Source organism: Petaurus breviceps, unplaced genomic scaffold, assembly GCF_028583685.1.
Source record: "Petaurus breviceps papuanus isolate PSGF00001 unplaced genomic scaffold, PetGlider_PUasm1.0 103, whole genome shotgun sequence".
Taxonomy (NCBI): Eukaryota; Metazoa; Chordata; class Mammalia; order Diprotodontia; family Petauridae; genus Petaurus; species Petaurus breviceps.
The window spans coordinates 6,281,077-6,302,554 of NW_027185588.1; the positions used below are offsets into that span (position 1 = coordinate 6,281,077).

Here is a 21,478-nt window from a genome sequence, read left to right on the forward strand (position 1 = left end):
TGTAGCATGTACATGCTTCGTCTAAACAGATGTCACCAGGGCTTGTGACTTCAGAACATATATGGGATTTGTTGTTAGATAGAATCTGTTGTCCATCTTATATGCTGATTTCTATGACTAGTTTGGTGGTAAAGAAACCTTTTGATATCTCTGGTCCTAGGCTTCAGGGAGTGTAGGTAAGGTGCATCTCCAGATAATCCCCACACTTGATTCTTGATGAATTCACTTTCTTCTCTTCCCCCTCCCTTACCTCCATATCTCCTGACTTTTCCCCAGAGGTACTTAAGAAGATCAGATGGCTTACTTTGTACTTTGACTTCTTAACTGTGTCATTCGGTTTCTTCTCTGGTTTCTACTGAACAGAGAGATCAACAAAAGTCCAGACAGAATTGGGGCTGGCAAAGGGCCCAGACAAGTTAGAAACTATATTGTTTATCCTTAGACAAAAAAGAATAAACTGGAGTTTAAAGCCCAATTGCCAGTCATGGCCTTTTTCAGGGTGATTTCATTTCATAAGAAGTAGTCCCTTAAGTAATCACTTGCACAGTAGGGATTGAGATTTTGGTATTGCCTTCACTGGGAATTCAGCATATGGTACTTTACTGAGTTGTATTAATAGGGTTGTGCCTGATTGGTTGTTGGGGGAGAGGAAGAAAGATTTTTTTTGGAGGTTTGAATACCCAGAACTACCTTGGCCATTGGTATAAACAGCACATTCTTTCTTGAAAGGACTTCTTGCTGTTTCTTAGATTAGAAAGAGAGACCCATAGAGGTCAGTTGGGAACCTCACCCAAATTATTTAATAGCACAGGCAGGTGGCTTATTTTTTCTCAATACAGCATCTTCATAAACTGTTTATATGCTCTTATCTAATCCCCCCTCCCCCTTTTTGTAGGCACTGGAGAAAGTGGAAAGAGTACATTTATTAAACAAATGAGGATAATCCATGGTTCGGGCTACTCCGAAGAGGACAAGAGGGGCTTCACCAAGTTGGTCTACCAGAACATCTTCACTGCCATGCAGTCCATGATCAGGGCTATGGAGACCCTGAAGATTCTTTACAAGTACGAGCAGAACAAGGTGAGCAGAGACCAGGCAGTCCTCTCCTTCAGTAGCTCCATTGTGGAGTTCCTTCTTTATACTTATGTTTTGGGAAGTGGAATTGTGAAGGGAATGTTTCGAGATTCTTCAGGGTCCTGGTTTCCTGGTAGTTAGCTTTTCTGGGTGATCTGATTTCCTCTCTGTGAGAATGAATAGCCACTCTTAACTGTGGGTTACAGAGTTGGGCAACCTTGTCAGTGCTTGTAGTGACGCATGCCACATGCAGGTTGAAAATCCCACTGTGAGCTCAGGCCCATAGAGGAGACATAATGGCATAAGCAGGGCTAGAGGAATGTTATTTCCATTGTTAGGCAAACCTCTAGGCCTGGAAATGTGGACAAGAGACTGAGGGTTGGAGGCCAAATGCTTGTGGGATGCTGGAAGACCTGCTGAAAATCACAGCTGGCCCTCCCTCTCTTGGCTGTTGCTTATTGGATTAATTTATGGAGGGTGGGCAATGTTAGGAAGCAAACTGTTTAGCTGGCTCTGAATGAAGCCAGCTTACAGTGCTGGTTTCTGGCTCTGTTGTAACTTTCTCTTCCAACACGATGAGCCATTGGATATGTAGAGTTCTCTGAGTTAGAAGCAGGATTTCTTTGGTGTCTAACTGGAACCCACAGCTCTTCTCAGGCAGATGCAGGAAGCTGCCTTTAGGCTCATAGCGACACCCACTTGTACAGCTATATCTGAGGGTGTGCTCTCGCTGCTTTTATTGATCGGTTTTCAAGGGCTTATAACTCAACCACAAAAATTTGCTTCGGGCTGAAGCTTGGCAGAGGAGGGATAAATTTTTTGTACAAATATGGTTTAAATTATCTAATTTACTTTAAGATTTGAGAATGCCAATAAGCTAGATTTCAGATATGTCATAACTTTTGGTCCTTCCTGAACCTTCAATGCAGACCAAAATTGTAATCCTAAACAAAAACATTGACTCCCCCCTCCTTCTCTGCAGCTGTGTTCAGGCATTGGACTAGGGATTTTAAGCAGAACATAGAGCTTTTCTTAAATTCAGTTCAGCTTTGTACTAGGGGAATAGGCATTGTTACTGTTTTCATTACCTCACCTGTATCCAGCTCAGTCTTGGTGGAGTGAGTTTACTGTCTCAAACTTCTGTTCATTTTGCCAGGTTTACCTAGGAGTACTCCATACCTTTTGGAGATTTGTTTATCCAGTCTGGACTGTTGAGGAAGGAAAGTGGTATGGCATAGGTTGACATTTGTGCAGCTACCCATGGTTCATGAAGAACAAGCCTCTCCCAGCACAGTAAAGGGCACAGGTTTAGGCTGGCCTTTGAGCAAGTTCCAAAGAGATCATATTAGATTCCTGAACTCTTTTGACACTCATCACTATTAGCCGTGTCCTGAGGCCGTTTGGTATCTTGTCTCATAGCACACATGCTTTGTGCTCTCAGCTCTGCTGTGACTTGGCATTGTCAATTTGATTAAAACCCCCAATGAACCAACAGTGTCAAAAAACCAATTCCATCTTAGGCTGCATTAAAAATAACCTAGAGTCCAGAAGGAAGGCAAGTGACAGTTCTGGGCACCACATTTTAGGGAGGGATTTGACCAAGTTGGAGTACACCTGAAGGATGGTGGCCAAGTTGGGGTGTTTGGGGGTGGGGAGGGGGTGTGGGGGAAATGTGTCCTGAAAACCATATTTGCTATAGAAATGGTCAAAGGAGCTGAGGATCCTTAACATGAAAAATATAAGATGGTTAATGTGGAAATGGGTTTTGTATTATAGAATCTGAATTGGAAGGGACTTCAGCAACCATCTGGTCTAATATTTCATGTATCTGATTTGGTTATAAGTTAGGTATGTGTGCTCCTGTACCAATAATCATACACATTCTAAAACTTAAAAATGGAAATTTAAAAAAGGATGAGATAAAAATGAAACAATATTTGATGCTAGAGGCGAGAGTCACAGGATTTTTGGGAAAAGCAGGTAGGTGGGGCAGCTGAGCTTGCAGTTAGGAAGACCTGAGTTCAAATGTGGCTTCAGGTACTTACTAGGTATGTGACCCTGGGCAAGTCTGTTAACCTCTGCCAGCCTCAGTTTCCTCATTTGTAAAATAGAGATGATAATAATAAGCACCTTCCTCCCAGAATTGTTGTGAGTATCTAGTGAGATAATAATTGTAAAGCTCTTAGCACAGTGCCTGGCATATAGTAAGCAGTATGTAAATGTGATTTGTTGTTATAATGTTGGATTTGGAATCAGGAAGACCTGACTTTGAATCCAGCCTTAGACATTTCTTAGCCGTGTGACTCTGGGCAAGTCAATTAACTTCTCAGCCTCACTTTCTTCATCTATAAATTGAGGATAATAATGTGGCATATCCCTCATATAGATAGGGTTGTTGTGAGGAACAATTGAGATAACATGTGAAGTGCTTTACAAACCTTAAAGTGCTCATATAAATGCTAGCTAGAATCATCATCCATGATCATGCTGTGAGTAGGGGGTGCCTGAATAGTCTGACTTAGTCTTTAGGAAAATCACTTTGGCACCTAATGAAGTGTAGATTGGAAAGGGAAGAGACTTGAGTCATGGAAACTAGTTAGGAGGCTATTTTAAGAGGCTAGGTGACAGGTGATGAGGTCCTGAATTGGGGTGTGACAGGAGACAATTATGAGAGACGTGGAGATAGAACTCCATTGGTGACTGATTGGATGTGGATTTAGGGTGAAGGCATTTTGCTTTAGCCAGCTCTAGATTGAATGAGCAAACGCTACAAATCAAGACTTGATTTATTTTTTTTGTTGATTATGTAGACTTCAACAATATAGGAAAAATATTGATAATTCATATTAAAATTTTAAAAAACAGAGCTGATTGTTAAACATTTTCCAGCACATTCCTGAGGGAGAGTGAAGAGTGAAAAATAACATTGTGGTTGTAAAAGACCTTGGTAAACAGAAATGTGGTACTTTCCACAGTAATAGGGAAAGTCTGTAAGGTGGGTTGGTCTAGAGGGAAAGATAATGTATATCTGTGATCTAAGCCTGATCATATGTGATTCACTCTTCCTCACCCAAAATGAAGTGGAGGGAGGTGAAGAAAGCTCTTCATTTTCTTCCTCTGTCTAAGAGCCTTCCCACAAGGTGACCTGGATCAGAAAGTCTAGGTAGAATTTTCTCAATGGTATAGTTGTAGGGAGTGGTTAGTTTAGGTTGTACCTGTCCCAAGGGTCAGAAACCTAGCTCAGAAGGAAAGAGATTGGGAGCTTGTGCTGCAAAAGAGGAAGAGAGGGAGTGGGGGAATATTGAGGGATTTTCAGGTGTGGCTTGTGTGAGAAACAAATCCCATGATTGGCTTTTGTGTTTAGGGTGACCTCCAGTTTATCTTCGTATTTTCTGATCAGTTCATCCTATATTTTTTTGGAGTGATGCCATGGCCCTCTAGGGAAGCCCACCCTATACTTTGGAATTGGTTTAGTCTACATTTTTCTATATTATCTGTAAGAATAGCATAGGATAATTTATCAAATGCTTTGCTAAAAATTAATTAATTATATAGGCAGCATTTCCTTCATGTTCTAATTAAGTATCCCTGTTAAAAATGGAAATTTGGTTTGGTAGCATCGGTCCCCACCCCCAACATTTCAATTTATTATTTATTTTTAGCATTTTTTTTCCTTTTTAAATTTTGAGTTCCAAATTTGCTCCCTCCCTCTGACACCCTCCCACACCAACTGAGAGAAGGCAAGCAATATGATATCTATTATACATATTAAATCATGTAAAACATATTTCCATATTAGGTCATATTTTTTTTAAAGCAAGAAAAATAAATGATACTTCAGTTTATACTCAGTTTATCAGTTCTCTCTGGAGGTGGATGACATTTTAAAATTTTGAGCCTTTTAGGATTGTCTTAGATCATTTTATTGATCAGAGTAGCCAAGTTTTTTTTTTAATGTTTATTTAATATATTTTTTCCCCAATTACCTGTAAAAGCAATTTTTAACATTCATTTTTTAGAATTTTATTTCCAAATTCTCTCCCTCCCTCCTCTGCCCCCCATTAAGAAGGCAAACAATTTGATATAGGTAATTCATGTGCAGTCATGTTAAATATATTTCCACATTAGTCAAGTTGTGTGAAAGAAAACACCAAACCCTCAAGAAAAATAAAGCAAAAAAAGATTATGCTTCAGTCTGCATTCAGATTCCATCAGTTCTTTCCCTGGAGATGGATAGCATTTTTTTCATCATAAGACCTTCCACATTGCCTTGGATCATTGTATTGCTGAGAATAGCTAAAGCATTCACGACTGATCATTGCACAGTATTGCTGTAATGTTCTCCTGGTTCTGCTCTTTTCACTTTGCATGAGTTCATGTAAGTTCTTCCAGGTTTTTCTGAGAACATCCTTTTCCTCTTTATAGTACAGTATGATTTGATCAGATATGCCACAACTTGTTCAGCCGTTCCTAATTTATGGGCTTCAGTTTCCTTCAGTTTCGAATTCTTTACCACCACAAAAAGTTTGCTTTAAATATTTTTGTGCATATAGGTTCTTTTCATTCTTTTTATCTCTTTGGAATATAGATCTAATAGTGGTATCATTGGGTTCAAGTGTGTGTACAGTTTTAGAACCCTTTGGGGCATAGTTAAAAGTTGCTTTCCAAAATGATTGAATCAGTTCACAACTCCACCAAGAATGCTTTAGTGTCTCAATTTTCCCTCATCCCCTCCAACATTTGTTATTTTCCTTTTCACTCATATTAGCCAGTCTGATAGGTGTAAGGGTACTTCAGAGTTAGTTTAATTTTTATTTCTCTAATAAATAGTGATTTAGACCATGTTTTCAAATGAATATAGACAGCTTTGATTACTTCATCTGAAAACTGCTTGTTCATATCCTTTGACCATTTATTAGTTAGGAAAATTTTTTAAATAAATTATATTTTTAGGAAAATAAATTAAAATTTTAAAATAAATTTGGCTTAGTTCTCTGTGTTTGAGAAATGTGATGTTTATCAGAGAAACTTGCTGTAAAAATTTTTTCACAATTATGATTACTGTATGTTTCTCTTTATCCTCTTCTTTCCCTCTCCCCCTCCCTTTATCTTATCTCTTTCCTTTCATCCTGTCTATCCTCAGATTCTGACTGCTCCCTCCCTCAATTTGCCCTCCCTTTCTGTAATTAGAGCACACTGTCCCTCCCCCCTCCAATTCCCTTCCCCCTCTACTTTCCTCTAAGGTAAGATAGATTTCCATATCCAACTGAGTGTATATGTTATTCCCTCTTTGAGCCAGTTTTGATGAGAATAAGATTCATGTGTTTCCTGCCATCCCTCATCTTCCCCTCCACTGCAAAAGCACTTTTGTTCCTCCTTTATGTAGGATAATTTATCCCATTCTACCTCTCTTTCTCCTTCTCTCAGTGCATCCCTCATTCTCACTTTTAAATTTTATTTTTTTAATATATCATCCTACCATAGCCAACTCACACTCATGCTCTCTGTCTATGTGTACTCCTTCTGACTGCCCTAATAATGAGAAAGTTCTTGGGAGTTAAAAGTGTCACCTTCCCTTGTAGGATTGTAAACAGTTTAACCTTATTGAATCCTCCTTTATGATTTTTCTTTCCTTGTTTACCTTTTTATGCTTCTCTTGAGTCTTCTGTTTGAATGTCAGATTTTCTATTCAGTTCTGGTCTTTTCATCAAGAATTCTTGAAAGTCCTTTATTTCATTGAATGTTCATTTTCCCTCCTGAAAGATTATACTTAGTTTTACCAGTTACATGATTCTTGGTTATAATGCTAGCTCCTTTGCCCCCTGGAATATCATATTCCCAGCCCTCCTGTCCTTTAATGTAGAAGCTTCTAAATCTCTTGTAATGCTGACCGTGTGTTGATATTTAGTTGTGTGGTTGTGTCCAATTCTTCATGATCCAATTTGGGATTTTCTTGGCAAAGATACTGGAGTTGCTTGCCATTTCCTTTTCCAGCTCATTTTATAGATGAGCAACTTAGGCAAACAGGGTTAAAGGACTTCCCCAGGGTCACACAGCTGGTAGATATCTGAGGCCATATTTGAATTCAGGAAGATAAATCTTCCTAACTCCAGTCCTAGTCCTCAGTCTACTATGCCACCTAGTGGCTCCACGATTTATGGATTGTTTCTTTCTGGCTTCTTGTATTTTCTCCTTCACCTGGGAGTGTTAGAATTTGGCCGTAATATTCCTGGAAGCTTTTATTTTGGGATTTCTTTTAGGTGATTGGTGTATTCTTTCGATTTCTATTTTACCTTATGGTTTTAGGGTATTAGGGCAGTTTTCTTTGATAATTACTTGAAATATTATGTCTAGGCTCTTTCTCTTCTTTTTTTTTTTTTAAAGCAATCAAGGTTAAGTAACTTGCTCAAGGTTACACGGCCAGGTGTTTCTGGGTGGGTGCTAAGTGTCTGAGCCCGGATTCAATCCCAGGTCATCCCGACACTGGAGCCGGTGCTCTTACTCACTGTGCTACCTGGCTGCCCCCTCTTTTTTTTTTTTTATCATGGTTTTCAGGCAGTCTAATATTTCTTAAATTATCTCTCCTTGATTTGCAGGTGGGTTTTTTTTTCCAATGACATAGTTCATATTTTCTTATTTTTTCATTCTTTTGGTTTTGTTTGATTATTTCTTGATGTCTCATGGAATCATTCATTTCCAGTCCAATTCTAATTTTTAAGGAATTATTTTCTTCAGTGAGCTTTTGTACTTCCTTTTCCATTTAGCCAATTTTTTTTTAAGGAGTTCTTCTCATCAGTGAATTTTTGTATATCTTTTTCCATGTGGCCAATCCTTCTTTTTAAGGAATTTTTCTCTTTGGTGAATTTTTGTGCCCTTTTACTTACTGGGGTTTTTTTTTTTTTACTTGCAGTTTTTTTAAAGTGTTATTTTCTTAGTATTTTTTGTACCTCCTTTACCAAGTTGTTGACTTTTTCATAAATTTTTTTTGTATTACTCTCATTTATTTTCCCAATTTTTCCTTTACCTCTCTTTCTTGATTTTTAATATTCATTTTGAGGAGGAATTCTTTGGGCCTGAGACCAAATTCACATTTTTCTTTGAGACTTTGGATGTAGCAGTTTTGACTTTGTTGTTTTCTGCTTTTGTGTTTTGATTTTTCCTGTCACCGCAGTAAATTTCTGTGATCCAGTTCTTCTTTTATTATTTACTCATTTTCCCATCTTATTTCTTGACTTTTAACTTGATGTTAAAGTTGGGCTCTGCTCTAGGCTCAAGCTTCAGGTTTTTTGTATAGCTGCTTTTTCAGAGCTAGTTCTGGGAAGTCTAAGTTTTGAGAGAAGAGATTCTGAGAGATTGAGTTCTCCTTTTCTTTTCTGTTTTAAAGACCTCAGTCTCTGAAGGTATAATTAAACTTCTCCTCTATCTGACCCAATCCTACAAGGTATTTCTAGTCTCTAGTGAATTCCATTCAGTCAAGCTTGGATGGAAACACATCATTTTGTAGCTCATGGCTGGGGGTGGTCTGAATGTAGAGAGTTTCTCTGGCCAAGGGTGACATGATGTCACTATTAGGCCCTTATTTTAATATAGCTCATCTTCTGTTATGTTAGCCAATCAGAGTTGATTGCCACTCCTCTTCCAAAAAAAAAAATATAAGATCTGAGACTGCTGTCATGATCGTCTTTGGTCTAAGAGAGACGGCCAAATGACCATCCTTTTATTAATAATATCTTGGCCTTATTAATAAAAATGATTAAATTATCCAGAAACTATCTCTCAAACCTTTTTAATTGTCAGTTTTTAGTTCTTCCAAGGTAGTATGATCTAAGGAGAGGTATGTTTTACACTTTTTCTTCTTGTGCTCTGGTCTGTGAGTAACCACAAGCACTCTTTTCTACCCTGGAACTGTGACCAGAGGCCCTGTTCCTTTGTGGCCACAAGCTCTTTTGTACTAATCTTCCTCCTTGCCCTGGAACTGTGACCCAGGACCTTAACCTAGATCTGCTTTTGGGCAATGCCACAGTGTCCTGCACTCAGTGCCAGCAAAGGGACCCCTGTAATATCCTTCTGACTTGTTGTGTGACCCCTTTACCATCTCTGGACTCTGGAAGCTTGTAGCAGCAAGCACCCCAAGCGTGCTCAGGGTGGCTGCCCATACAGGTTCTTGGATCTGCTTTGTTAAAGGAAAGCAACTCAAAATGGGTTAACAAGCTTACTTTAATCAGTCAGACATATATCGTTTACCTTGTTCAGGAGAAAAGGTCAGCACCCCGAACTTCAAAGTATACAGGCAGAATTATCAAGACAGAAACAGATCAAGTAGACAGATTTCCAAACTGTCCAACCATTACATCCATACCCAGTCAACATCTGGGTTTCCACATCTGGGTTTTTCAAAGCCGGGGTGGGGGGGGGCCCTGGACAACGGCTTCCCAGAATACAGATCAAATCACAGAACACTTCTCAAAGTGAGCCCCCAAAACAAAGCTACACATCAGGGCTTATATAGCCTTTTCCTGGCTCAGAGAATGTAACAACCTTATTGACTCACTGGCCAATCAAGAAGTATCTGCTGAAAAACAAGCCTCCCACCCCAGGCTTCAGGTGCACTTTAGCCTTGGGGCAGGGAAGATCTTCCAAATTTGCATTCCCATTACATTGCTACTGCTGCCCATTTAGTTGAGGTGTTATTTAAAGTTGTTTGGAGTGGAATTTGGGAGAGCTTAGGAGAGTCCCTATCTTTTCTTTGCCATCATGGCTCTGTTTATCCCCCCAAGTCTTTCATAGTTGACCTAACAGTATTCCTGTTACTGTGCTTGGTTCCTTTCACTTCACTTTGCATCAGTTCCTATAGTTCTTGCCATATTTTTCCAAAATCACCACCCCTTGTCATTTCTTACAGTACAGTATTAAACCATCATAATCATAGGCCATAGCTTGTTCAGCCATTCCCCAATGGATGAATGTTCCCTCAATTTCTGATTCTTTGCCACCACAAAAGAGCTGGTATAAATATTTTTGCACATATTTGTTCTTTTTCTTTAACCTTTTTGGGGTACAGACCTAGTAGAGGTCTTGTTAGGTTAAAAGGTATGCACAGTTTTCTAGTCCTTTGGTCGTAGTTCCAGATTGTTCTCCAGAATGACTGGAGTTCACTCTTCCACAAGTAGTTCATTAGTGTAACTATTTTCCTCTCATTTCTTCCAGCATTTGTCATTTCTGATAGGTGTGAGGTGGTACCTCAGAGTTGTTTTTAATTTGCATTCCTCTAATACAAATGCAGTTTACAGCATTTTTTTATATGATTGTGGATAGCTTTGATTTCTTCTTCTAAAAACTGCCTCTTTATAGCTTTTGACCATTTATCAATTGGGGAATGAGTCTTATTTTTATAAATTTGACTCAGTTCTGTATTCAGTATATATTTAAGAAATAAGGCCTTTATTAGAGAAACTTGTAAAAATTTTTGATATTCATTGTTTGTGGTACCTTTTAGCATAATGTAGTTTCCCTGATTATCTCTTTTAATTAAGTCTGTTTTTTCTTTTGCTTTGTCCAAGATTATTATTGTTATCCCTGCTTTATTGTAGTTTAGCTGAAGTACATTAGATTCTGCTCCAGCCCTTGTGTGTGTGTCTTCCTGTTTGAAGTATGTTTCTTATAAACAATGGATTTTTGGTTTCTGGTTTCTCATTCATTCTGCTGTCTGTTTCTGTTTTATGAGTGAACTTACTCCATTCACATTCACAGTTATGATTACTAACTCTATTCTCTCCATCCCATTTTCTTCTGTTTCTTCCTCTCTCCTCCTCAAAAGTCTATTTTGCTTCTAACCACTGCCTACCTTAATCTGTTTTCCCTTTTATGATCCCCGCCCCCCCACCTTTCCCCTTCCTCTCCTATTTTCCTATTAGGTAAGTTATATTTCTTTACAAGACAGAGTGTGTGTGTGTGTGTGTGTGTGTGTGTGTGTGTGTGTTATTCCTTCTTTGAACCAATTCCCGTAAGAATGAGGTTCAAGCATTGCCTGCTTCCCTCACCCTCTAAGCTCTTTCTTAAGCGCCTCTTTCATGTGAGAAAGTTTCCCCATTCTGCCTCTTCCTTCCCTCTTTTCCCAGTGCATCCCTCTTTTTCACCCCTTAATTTTTTTTGGCGATCATAATTGATCACATATTAACCCATGCTCTCTATGTAAACTCTTTTTTACTATCCTAACACTGATAAAGTTCTTAAGAATTACATGTATTATCTTCCCATATAGGAATATTAACAGTTTAATTTTATTGAGTCCCATAGATTTCCTTTTTCCTGTTTATTCTTCTCTTTGAGTTATTCAGCTCTGTTCTTTATATCAAGAATACTTGAAAGTCCTGTATTTCTTTTTTTTTTTTTTTTAAAGCAATCAGGGTTAAGTAACTTGCTCAAGGTTACACGGCCAGTTATTTCTGGGTGTGGTGCTGAGTATCTGAGCCCGGATTTGATCCAGGTCGTCCCAACACTGGAGCCGGTACTCTTACTCGCTGAGCCACCTGGCCGCCCCTAAGCAATTGGGGTTAAGTAACTTGCTCAAGGTTACACGGCCAGGTGTTTCTGGGTGGGTGCTAAGTGTCTGAGCCCGGGATTCGATCTCCAGGTCTTCTCAACACTGGAGCCGGTGCTCTTACTTGCTGTGCTACCTGGCCGCCCCTGAAAGTCCTGTATTTCATTAGCTATCCATTTTCCCCCCTGAAATAATACACTCAGTTTTACTGGGTAAGTTATCCTTGGTTGTAATCCTAGCTTGTTTGCCCTCCAGAATATATTCCAAGCCCTTTCTGCTCCTTTAACATGGAAGCTGCTAAATCTTATGTGATCCCTAATTGTGGCTCCATAATATTTGAATTGTTTCTTTCTGGCTGTTTGAAGTATTTTCTCTTTGACCTGGGAGCTCTGGATTTTGGCTCTAATATTCCTAGGAGATTTTGTTTTGGGATCTTTCAGGAGGCAGTCAGTGGATTCTTTGCATTTCTGTTTTACCCTCTGGATCTAAGTCATCAGGGCGATTTTCCTGAATAATTTCTTGAAATATTATTTCTAGGTCCTTCTCAGTAGAAGAGGGAAAAACAAGAAAGTGAGCAGCTCTTCCTCCTTTTGATGATCACTTATCCTTGTTGTAGCCATGCCAAGCAGAAGCCCTGGTTTTTCTCTGTATTTGCCTTTTTCTCCAATATAGCTAAGAACAATTCCTTCCTGTTCTTAGCTTTACTTAAACTTATTTTGAGCTTGAGCATTACTGGCACAGTGAAAGCATCATGCTCTTACTTTCATCTTCTTTTTACCTGGTTTTGCTTTTATCTCTTTTACATATCTTTTTTAACTTTAGGAGAATTCTTTTTTAATCTTAGTGAATTTCTGGTACATCCACAACAGTCTCTTTAGAGAAATTCCACATTTCTTCTTTAGAATCATTTCTCTTTGTGTTTTTAGAATTTTATTCTTGAGAGCTTCCTGTCCCTTCTGGACTGACTTCCTCTGCAGAATTTTAATCCTGAGATTCTGTCCTTTCTCTGCACTGCTAGAATCTGCTTTCCTTGAATCTAGGGATCATACTAGACTATGCCCAGCTTTCGTCTTCTCTGTCACAAACTCTAGAAGGGAAATGGTCATTTCCCATAATTTCCAACCTAGCAACCAGTTCCTTCCTGTTAGTGAGAATCAGATTCAGAATAGGATTTCCCCTTGAGAGTTCCTCTCCCTTTTTAAGGATGAATTTTCATTAAGGTAATTCAAGAAATTACTAGCTGCTTTATTTAAAATATGAATATTTTTATATACATATATTATTAAATATTTCCCTATTACATAGAAAAAAATTTAACTTTCATTTTAAAAATTTTGAGTTCCAAATTCTCCCCTTTCCCTTCCATGCCCTCCTATACCCACTGAGAAGGCAAGCAGTATGATGTCGATTATACATGTGAAGTTATGCAAAACATTTCCATATTAGCTTGTTGCAAAGGAAAACACAAAAAACAAGAAAAATAAAGAAAGCCTAAAAAAAGTATGCCTCAGTCTGTACTCAGAAGTCATCATTTCTTTCTGGAGGTAGATAACATTTTTCTTCATGGGTAATTTGGAATTATCTTGGATTATTATCTTGATCAGAGTTGTTAAGTCTTTCATCGTTGATCATCCTTACAGTATTGCTGTGTATAATACTCTCCTGGTTCTGCTCACTTCACTTTGCATCACTTCCTATAAGCCTTCCCGGATTTTTCTGAAACCATCCTGCTTATCATTTCTTATAGCATAATAGGAATCTATTACCACAGCTTGTTCAGTTATTACTCAATTGATGGCTGTCCTCTCAGTTTCTTTTTCTTTGTCATTGCAAAAAGAGCTAGCTGCTTTACTTTGAGAAAGAAGAAAGATCTAGAAATGTCCAGATAATTGAAGTCTCCTCCACTACCATATTATATCTCTCTGATCTGTTTCTCACTTTCCTTAATTATTTCCTCTTTCTATCTAGGTGGTCTATAGCATAATTTCTTAGATGTTTCTATCTCCCTTGATCTTCAACAAAGTGCTTTTCACTCTGTATTCTTTTCACTCATGAATTTTCTTTCATTAGCATACCTTCTTAATATATAGTACTTCTCCACTTTTAAAAAAAAAAGTGATTCTGTTTGTTTTAAATGAGAAATGCCTGTTGAGAAGCATAGTCCATTCATGGGTTTCTTCCTACCAAGTAAATCTCAGTGTTAACTATGATTGAATTTACCTCTTTGCATTAGGCTTGTTGAATAAGCTTTGAAGTCTGTGTCTGGGCAGTTGAGGACATGGGTTTACTCTTGGCTTCTTTCTTGGATTTATATTTCTTGTGAATTCCTAGATATATCAACTTTCATTGTTATTCTTTCATTGTAGGAACTCTATGGTATATAGCTTGGTATATAAAACTTAGGAAATTTTCTCCCTCTCTAAACCCTTTTGATTAGATTTTTAAGACACCATTCAAATACATTAAAGTGTTTTTATTATAAATTTAATAAACAATAGCACATAAGAGCATAAAAAGGATGAAAAAGTAGATCATATATGAAATCAAACTTCTCTTATGTATAGTTAAAAAAATTTATATTAAATCTGTAATAGCAAATCTGTCCTGTTCATCTTTTTTCCCCTCTCAGAGTCCTGTTGTCATCTCTGTATTTAAAAAGTTTTCATTGACCACCTCCCCTTCTTCTTTCTATTTTTTGTTTGTATTTCTTTCATTACCCACAATTCTCTCCACACTTCCCCAAAAAGCCCTCACCTGTAACATAAATTTATTTTATAAATTTATAAATTTAACTTTAATTTTATAATTTTATAAATTTAACTTTAATCAAGTTAAACAAATCAACATATTTGTTATGGCTGAAAATATATGTCTCATTCTATACACTCGTCCATCAGTTCTTTGTCAGGTCCTGGGAGGCATGCATCTTCATCTGCTATCTGAAGCCAATAAATTCTTACCAGCCCTTGTTGACCAAGAGTCTGTCATTTCTGTATTTTAAGCTATGATCTAGAGATCTAATTACCATTCTCAGATGCCATTTTTCCTCCCCTGCTGTTTCCCAAATCAGTTTTTCTGTTCTGTGTACTTTTCCTTCAGTGGACAGCAATGAGAAAGATAAACTGGAGTTAGAAAAAACCTGTGTTCATATCTTACCTCTGTCACTTACTAGCTCCATGACCCTGGAAACTTAACCTCTCAGTTTCCTCTTAAGTAAAATAAGGGTAAATAAGTAAAAAAAAAAAAAATAAAAAAAAATAAGTAAAAGTAAAATAACTTCTAAATTAAGCTCTTATTCTGTGTTCTTTTGACTTGTGACCTTATGATCTGCTTCCCAAACTATTTCTGTTGACTGTTTCTGTCTAGGTGGTCTGTAGTAAACTTGAATGACCAAATTGTATCTTTCTCTGCTTAGATCTTCGCACAAGTTCTTCTCATCTTACATCGCATTTATTAAGCATCAGTATTACCAGGCACTGGCTAACAGTGTTGGGGATGTAAAGAAAGGTAAAAGATAGCTCTGTCTTCAGGAAATTTGTGGCCTAATGTTGGATATAATATGCAAACGACTATTTACACACAATATAGACAGGTTAAAATGGAGATAATTTCAGAGGCAAGGCAGTAGAGTAAAAGGGGGACTGGAAAAGGCTTTTTGTACAAGGGGATATTTTAGCTGGTATCTGAAAGAAGCCAGGGAGTGGAAAAGAAGAAGGAGAGAATTCTAGGCATGGAGGACAGCCAGGGAAAAGGCTTAGATTCAGGAGGTAGATTGTTGTGTTCAAAGAACAACAAAGATGCCAGCATTATTAGGTCGAGGAATGAGTAGAGGGGAGTTCAGAAGACAGGAAAGGTAGGAAAGAGACCAGGTTATGAAGGACTTTATGAAAATAAAATAGGGGATTTTATATTTAATCCTAGAGATAATAGGAATCACTAGAGTTGGGGTGTGACATGAACTGACCTACACTTTAGGAGGATCAGTTTGACAACTCAGTAGAGGATGGATTAGAGTAGGGAGAAGCTTGAGGTAGGGAGACCAGTTGGAAGGCTTACTATAGTTGAGGTCTGAGGTTGTAGGAGCCCTCACCAGAGTGGTGGTAATGTCAGAAAAGAAAAGGAGGCATATATAAGAGATGCTATAAAGGTAAAATCAATGGGATTTGGCAACTGATTGGATGTGGGGGGGTGAGAGAGATTCAAGAGTTGGGAATGATACCTAAGGCTGTGAGCCAAGGTGATTGGTTGGATAGTGGTATCCTTGACATTAGGGAAGTTAGGCAAGAGGGGAGTGTTTGGGGGAAAGATAATGAATTCAGCTTTGGATGTGTTGATTTTAAAGTGTTTGCAAGAAATCCAGTTGGAGATATATAATAGGCAGTTGGAAATACAAGAATGGAAGTTGGGGATAACATTATAACTGAACACATAGATTCGGGAATCTTTTAGCATAAAGATGATAGTTGAATCCAATCCAAGGGAGCTGATGATATCACCAAGTCAGTTAATATAGAGGGAGAAGAGAAAAAGGTCCAGGACATGACCTCGGGGCCACCTACAATTAGCATGCTGTATGAAGATCCAGCAAAGGATTGTGAGAGGAAGCGATGAGACAGGTAGAAGAACAAGAAAAGAGCAATGTCATAAAGATGTAGAGAAGAGAGAATCAACAAGAGAATGCTTGGTGGTGGTGAAGGCTACAGAGGATTCAAGAAGGAAGAAGAATGACATAAGGCCATTGGATTTGACAATGAAGAGACCATTGGTAGCTTTGGAGGATGCAGTTTAAGTGGAATGATGAAGTCAGGAGCCTGATTGTAGACAGTTAAGAGAGAGTGAGAGGAAAGGAAATGGTGGCACAGACTAGAGGCAGCTTTTTTTTTTTTTAAGCAATTGGGGTTAAGTAACTTACTCAAGGTTACACGGCCAGGTGTTTCTGGGTGGGTGCTAAGTGTCTGAGCCCAGATTTGATCCCCAGGTTATCCCGACACTGGGGCCGGTGCTCTTACTCTCTGTGCTACCTGGCCGCCCCATAGAGGCAGCTTTTTCAAGGAGTTTTGCTAGAAAAGGGAGGGGAGATATAGGATGATAGCTAGTGGGAATGGATGGAATTAAGTAGGTTTTTTGAGGATGGAGACCTTTTGGCATGTTTGTAGGCCATAAGGAAAAAGCCAGTAGACAGGGAGACATTAAAGATTAGTGAGGAAGCAGGGGGAACTTTTTGCTGGAGAAGATGGTATGGGGTCATTTATACATAGAGAGGTTTGCCTTGGCAAAAGGGCTACCTTTTTGTGTGAGACAAGGAAAAAAGAAGAGATCCTGGGGGAAGATATCCAAATGATGTGACATGAGGAGGAAGAGAGAAGGGGCAACTCTGGGTGAGTGACCTCAATTTGTTCAGTTTAATAGGAGGTGAGGTTTTCAGAGCAGACATTGTAGAGTTGAATCAATTCCTTGAGGGGTCAGGATGGGGAAGGGTGGAGAGTATAGGGATGTGGACTAGAAAAGAGCTAAGGGGTAGAAGGATTGGAGGTCATGAGGAGGACAAAGAATAGGATCAGAGTTCGCAAAACTGAGGGAGAGAGGTGGAATGTTAATAGTTTGTGATCGGATAAGGAAATTTGTGGTTGAAGTGGGATGGAGGAGAGGGTCACAGGAAATGAGTAAGTTGAGGAACAGGTTGGTTATAGTGTTTGAGGGAGTGTCAGTATGTATGTTGAAGTCCACTTGTACGTGAGGCAGGAGTTGGGGAAAAGACAAAGATTGTGAGCCCGGAGCTGAACTCATTGAGGAAGGAAGGAGTGTCCTGAATATTGGTAGATAAGAACTACTGGAGTCTTGATTGGGTGATTAGGTATGGCTTGAATGAGCCTCAGAGAAAGAGGGGTTAATGGGAAATAGTGGTAGAAGGAGAGCCTGGAAGTGCTCTGGTAGTGGGCAGAAAAGAATATTTAAACTTCTCCACTTTGACCAATGAATAGGGCAGTATGAGTGAAAATGCACCCGCTGTTGGAAAGAGTGGCCAGCAAAACTGTCATCAGGAGGGAGCAAGATTTCAGTGTCTGAAAGAAGAGGGAAAGAGTGAGAAAGAACGGTTTAAGATGAAAGCAAATGAATTTCCTTTGGAGCAGGCATTCCAGAGAGCTCAGTGGTGGGTGCGTAAATCAGGAGTGAGAATAGGGGGAGAAATTGAATTCCAGGGGGTGGGGTTAGTGGAAGGATGGAGGGCTGGAAGGTTAATAGCTGGGAGTTCAGAATCCCTGGGGTAGGGAAAGGTTTAACCAGATGGAACTGTTAATCATTCAGCCTTCCTCAGGCTGGAGCCCTTCTGGGCTATCAGAAAGTAATGTATAGCTGGACAGGGGAAAAAGGGATGAAACACGGATGTGAAGTTGTAGGATGCTCTGGAGAGGATCATTACAAGTAGCTCACTGAATTCAAGGCCTGAATCGTTTTTGTCTTAGTATCTGCAGTACTTGTTACATAGCTGCTTAATAAATGCTTATTGAATTGGTACTTCCCTTATCCTACAGCTTACAAACCATTGCCTCCTTATCCTCAGTCTTATTATCTAATCTCTTTCCACTAAATTGAGAACCCCCTTTGCCTACATCAGCCCTACTCTCCTGTGCCCATCCCTTCCATTGTACCTCCTGGAAAATTGGATCTTTTGTTAACACTCTATCCTAGACTTTTTCCTCTTTTACTCTTCCCATGTTCTAGTATTAAAGGAAATTTGATGCCTTCCCAAAGACAGTACCACCTACTCTAGAATTGGGTTGTCTTCTTAAAATCCTGACGCATGGGGTAGGCATACTTCTTGCTTCTTACTGCCTTTTCTAGATCCTCTTTCTGCTACTTTACTCTTAGAGTGTTGGTACAGAAGCTTCTTTCTCATTTCCCAGACCTTGTTGCAGTTATCTACTAGCTTCCAGGTCACTCTCTTTTCTTTCTTATGGACTTTAGAACCTGACTCACAGTCTTCCTCTTTACCCTAATCCCAATTCTTGTATTTGGAGCCTTCCGCATACACAGTGATGTCTCCTCAAGCATCCTAGTCTCCCAGTTCATTAGATTCTTCAACTTCCATGATCTGTATCTTTATTTTATGGTCATACCTTCAATCTCACCATTACCTATAACTCACTATAAATTTCCCTCTTAGATTGTAATGTCTCCTATTTTCTCCTTTTTTGCTGCTCTTAAACATGTCCTTCACTTGTCCTCTAATTTCTCTCTTCTACCCCTTTTCCTAGTACATTACTCCTACATTGGTCTTTACAGTCTTGATCGTATAGTTGATCAGTTCAGCTGTAACCTGCCTTCTGTCCATGAATCTCATGTCCCTTATTCTATTGCCAGTTCAATTATGCCAAACTCCTGGGTTATCTTCACCATATATCTTGTAAACTCATACTTAGAACTATGGCGAACTACTGCTGAAGGTGTTATAGTTTGTCAACTGGGTTCACTAAAAATTTGTTATCCAATCTTACCTGTGCCCTCAAAAGATTACTTTGGCTTTTACAATTTTTACCAGTAGAGTTTGTTTTTACATTAATCTTTATCTCAACAGGTTCTTTACTCAACTTTCTCCTCCCTTTCAACTTCATTTTTTTTTTTTTACTAATAGAAGCCATTTGCTGTAAGTTCCAGTGGAATATAAACTCCTTGAGAGTGAGAGATTGTTTTTATTTTTGTCCAGCACCTAGTATAGTTCTGGCATTAAGTACTTAATAGATAATTATTCCTTTGAATAAGTATATGCCCCTATCTACCATGGTCCCATTTCTGATGGCACATGTAGGGCCTGAAGGAGCTCAAAGGTCATGGAAAGATAACTCCCTGTTCTCTCCTTTCCATCTTTCTTTACATTGCTGACCTAAAAGATTTTTCTGTGCTTTTGTTTTTTAGCTACCTAACTACATCAGCCATAGTCTTTCCTTCTTTTTCTTGACTCTCTAAGGTATGGATGACCTTTTTCCTTTCTAAGGCCAAGCCTTCTACTTATTCCCTTAATCCCATGACCCTCCTGCCTCTTTTGCTTCTTTAAGTCAGTGCATCTTTATCTCTCATCTTCTATCTTTTCCTATTTTCTGTCCCTTTTCCTGCTGCCTACAAATATATCCTTCAGAATATCAAGTTATCCTTGACTTCTGCCAGTTCATCTCTCAGATCCATTCCCTTATTTTACCTTCACATGACTTCTACCGTAGTTTGGGGCCATCATCATTTTTTTTTGGAGGGCAGTTGGGGTTAAGCGACTTGCCCAAGGTCACATGGCTAGTTTCTGTGTTAAGTGTTTGAAGCCGGATCTGAACTCAGTTTCTCCTGACTCCAGGGCTGGTGCTCTATTCACTGTGCCACCTCGCCACCCCACCACCATCATTTCTGTCTTGCTGTTCCAGTAACCCCCTAATGGATGGGAAAACCCCCTTTTCTAGTTGCTCTTTCCTCTAATCCATCTACCACATCCTTGCCAATATAATCTTTCAAAGGCATAAGTCTGCTCATGTTATTCCCCAGAGTAACAGAAATCCTCAGAGGCTCTCTGTTGCTTCTAGGACAAAATACAAACTCTTCACCCTCACATTTAAAGCACTACTTAGTCATACTATGTTCCTTCATATGTTCTGTATTCCAGCCCGACTGGTCTACTGGCCTGCTAGCTGAAGTAGACATTGCATCTTTCATCATGGTGCCTTTTCTTTTTCTTTGTTTTTATTTATTTTTAAAATCCTTTTTTTTTTTTAATTTGAGTTCCAAATTCTCTACCTCCTTCCCGCTTTTCCCCCTACCTATTGAGAAGGCAAGCAGTATGATCTCCATTATACATGTGAAATCATACAAAACATATTTCTTTATTAGTCATGTTGTTTTAAAAACAAGAAAGTTAAAGAAAGTGAAAAAATATGCTTCAGTCTATAGTGTAATCAGTTTCCTCTATGGAGATAGTGTTTTTCATCATGGGTCCTTTTGAATTGTCTTGGACCATTATCGTGATCAGAGTAGCTAAGTTTTTCACAGTTAATCAGTGTTACAGTATTGTTATTAACTGTGTAGCTAGGTTCTCCTGGTTCTCCTCACTTCACTTTGCTCAGTTTTTATAAGTCTTCCTAGGTTTTTCTGAAACCATTCTGTTCATCATTTCTTACAGCACAATAGTATTCTGTCAGTGTCATATACCACAACTTGTACAGACATTCTCCAAATTTTGGACATCCTCTTAATTTCCAGTTCTTTGGCACCACAAAAAGAGCTGCTATCAATATTTTTGTATGTATTTTGTGCATCCTTTCACTTTTTCTTTGATCTCTGGGATAGCAGTGGTATTGCTGGGTCAAAGAGTATGCACAGTTTTATAGCTCTTTGGGCATAGTTCCAAATTGAAGTCCAGAATGGTTGGATCAGTTCACAACTCTACCAGCAATGTATTAAGTTTCCCTATTTTTCTACTTCCCCTCTTATATTTGTCATTTTCCTTTTCTGTCATATCAGCCAATCTGATAGGTTTGAGGTGATAACCCAGAGTTGTTTTAATTTATATTTCTCTAATTATTAGTGATTTAGAGAATATTTTCATTTGAATATAGATAGCTTTGATTATTTTGTCTGAAAATTGCCTGTTCATATCCTTTGACTATTTATCAAATTGGAGAATGGCCTCGATTTTATAAATTTGGCTCAGTTCCCTATATATTTGAGAAATGAGACCTTTATCAGAGAAACTTGCTGTAAAAATTACCCCCTCCCCATTTCTTGCTTTCCTTCTAATTTTGGCTGCATTGGTTTTGTTTGTGCAAACCCTTTTTAATTTCATGTAATCAGAATTTTTCATTTTACCTCCTATCATTTTCTTGTTTG

The 21,478-nt window shown here is 38.6% G+C and overlaps 1 protein-coding gene across 1 annotated transcript in view; it reads left to right on the top strand.

The window, feature by feature from the left end:
* Nucleotides 1–21,478, top strand: part of GNA11 (G protein subunit alpha 11) — a 69,813-nt gene that overhangs the window by 32,571 nt on the left and 15,764 nt on the right. Inside the window, exon 2 of the mRNA XM_069104195.1 lies at nucleotides 896–1,080. Coding sequence (XP_068960296.1) covers nucleotides 896–1,080 — 185 coding nt within the window. The remainder of the gene's footprint in view (nucleotides 1–895; nucleotides 1,081–21,478) is intronic.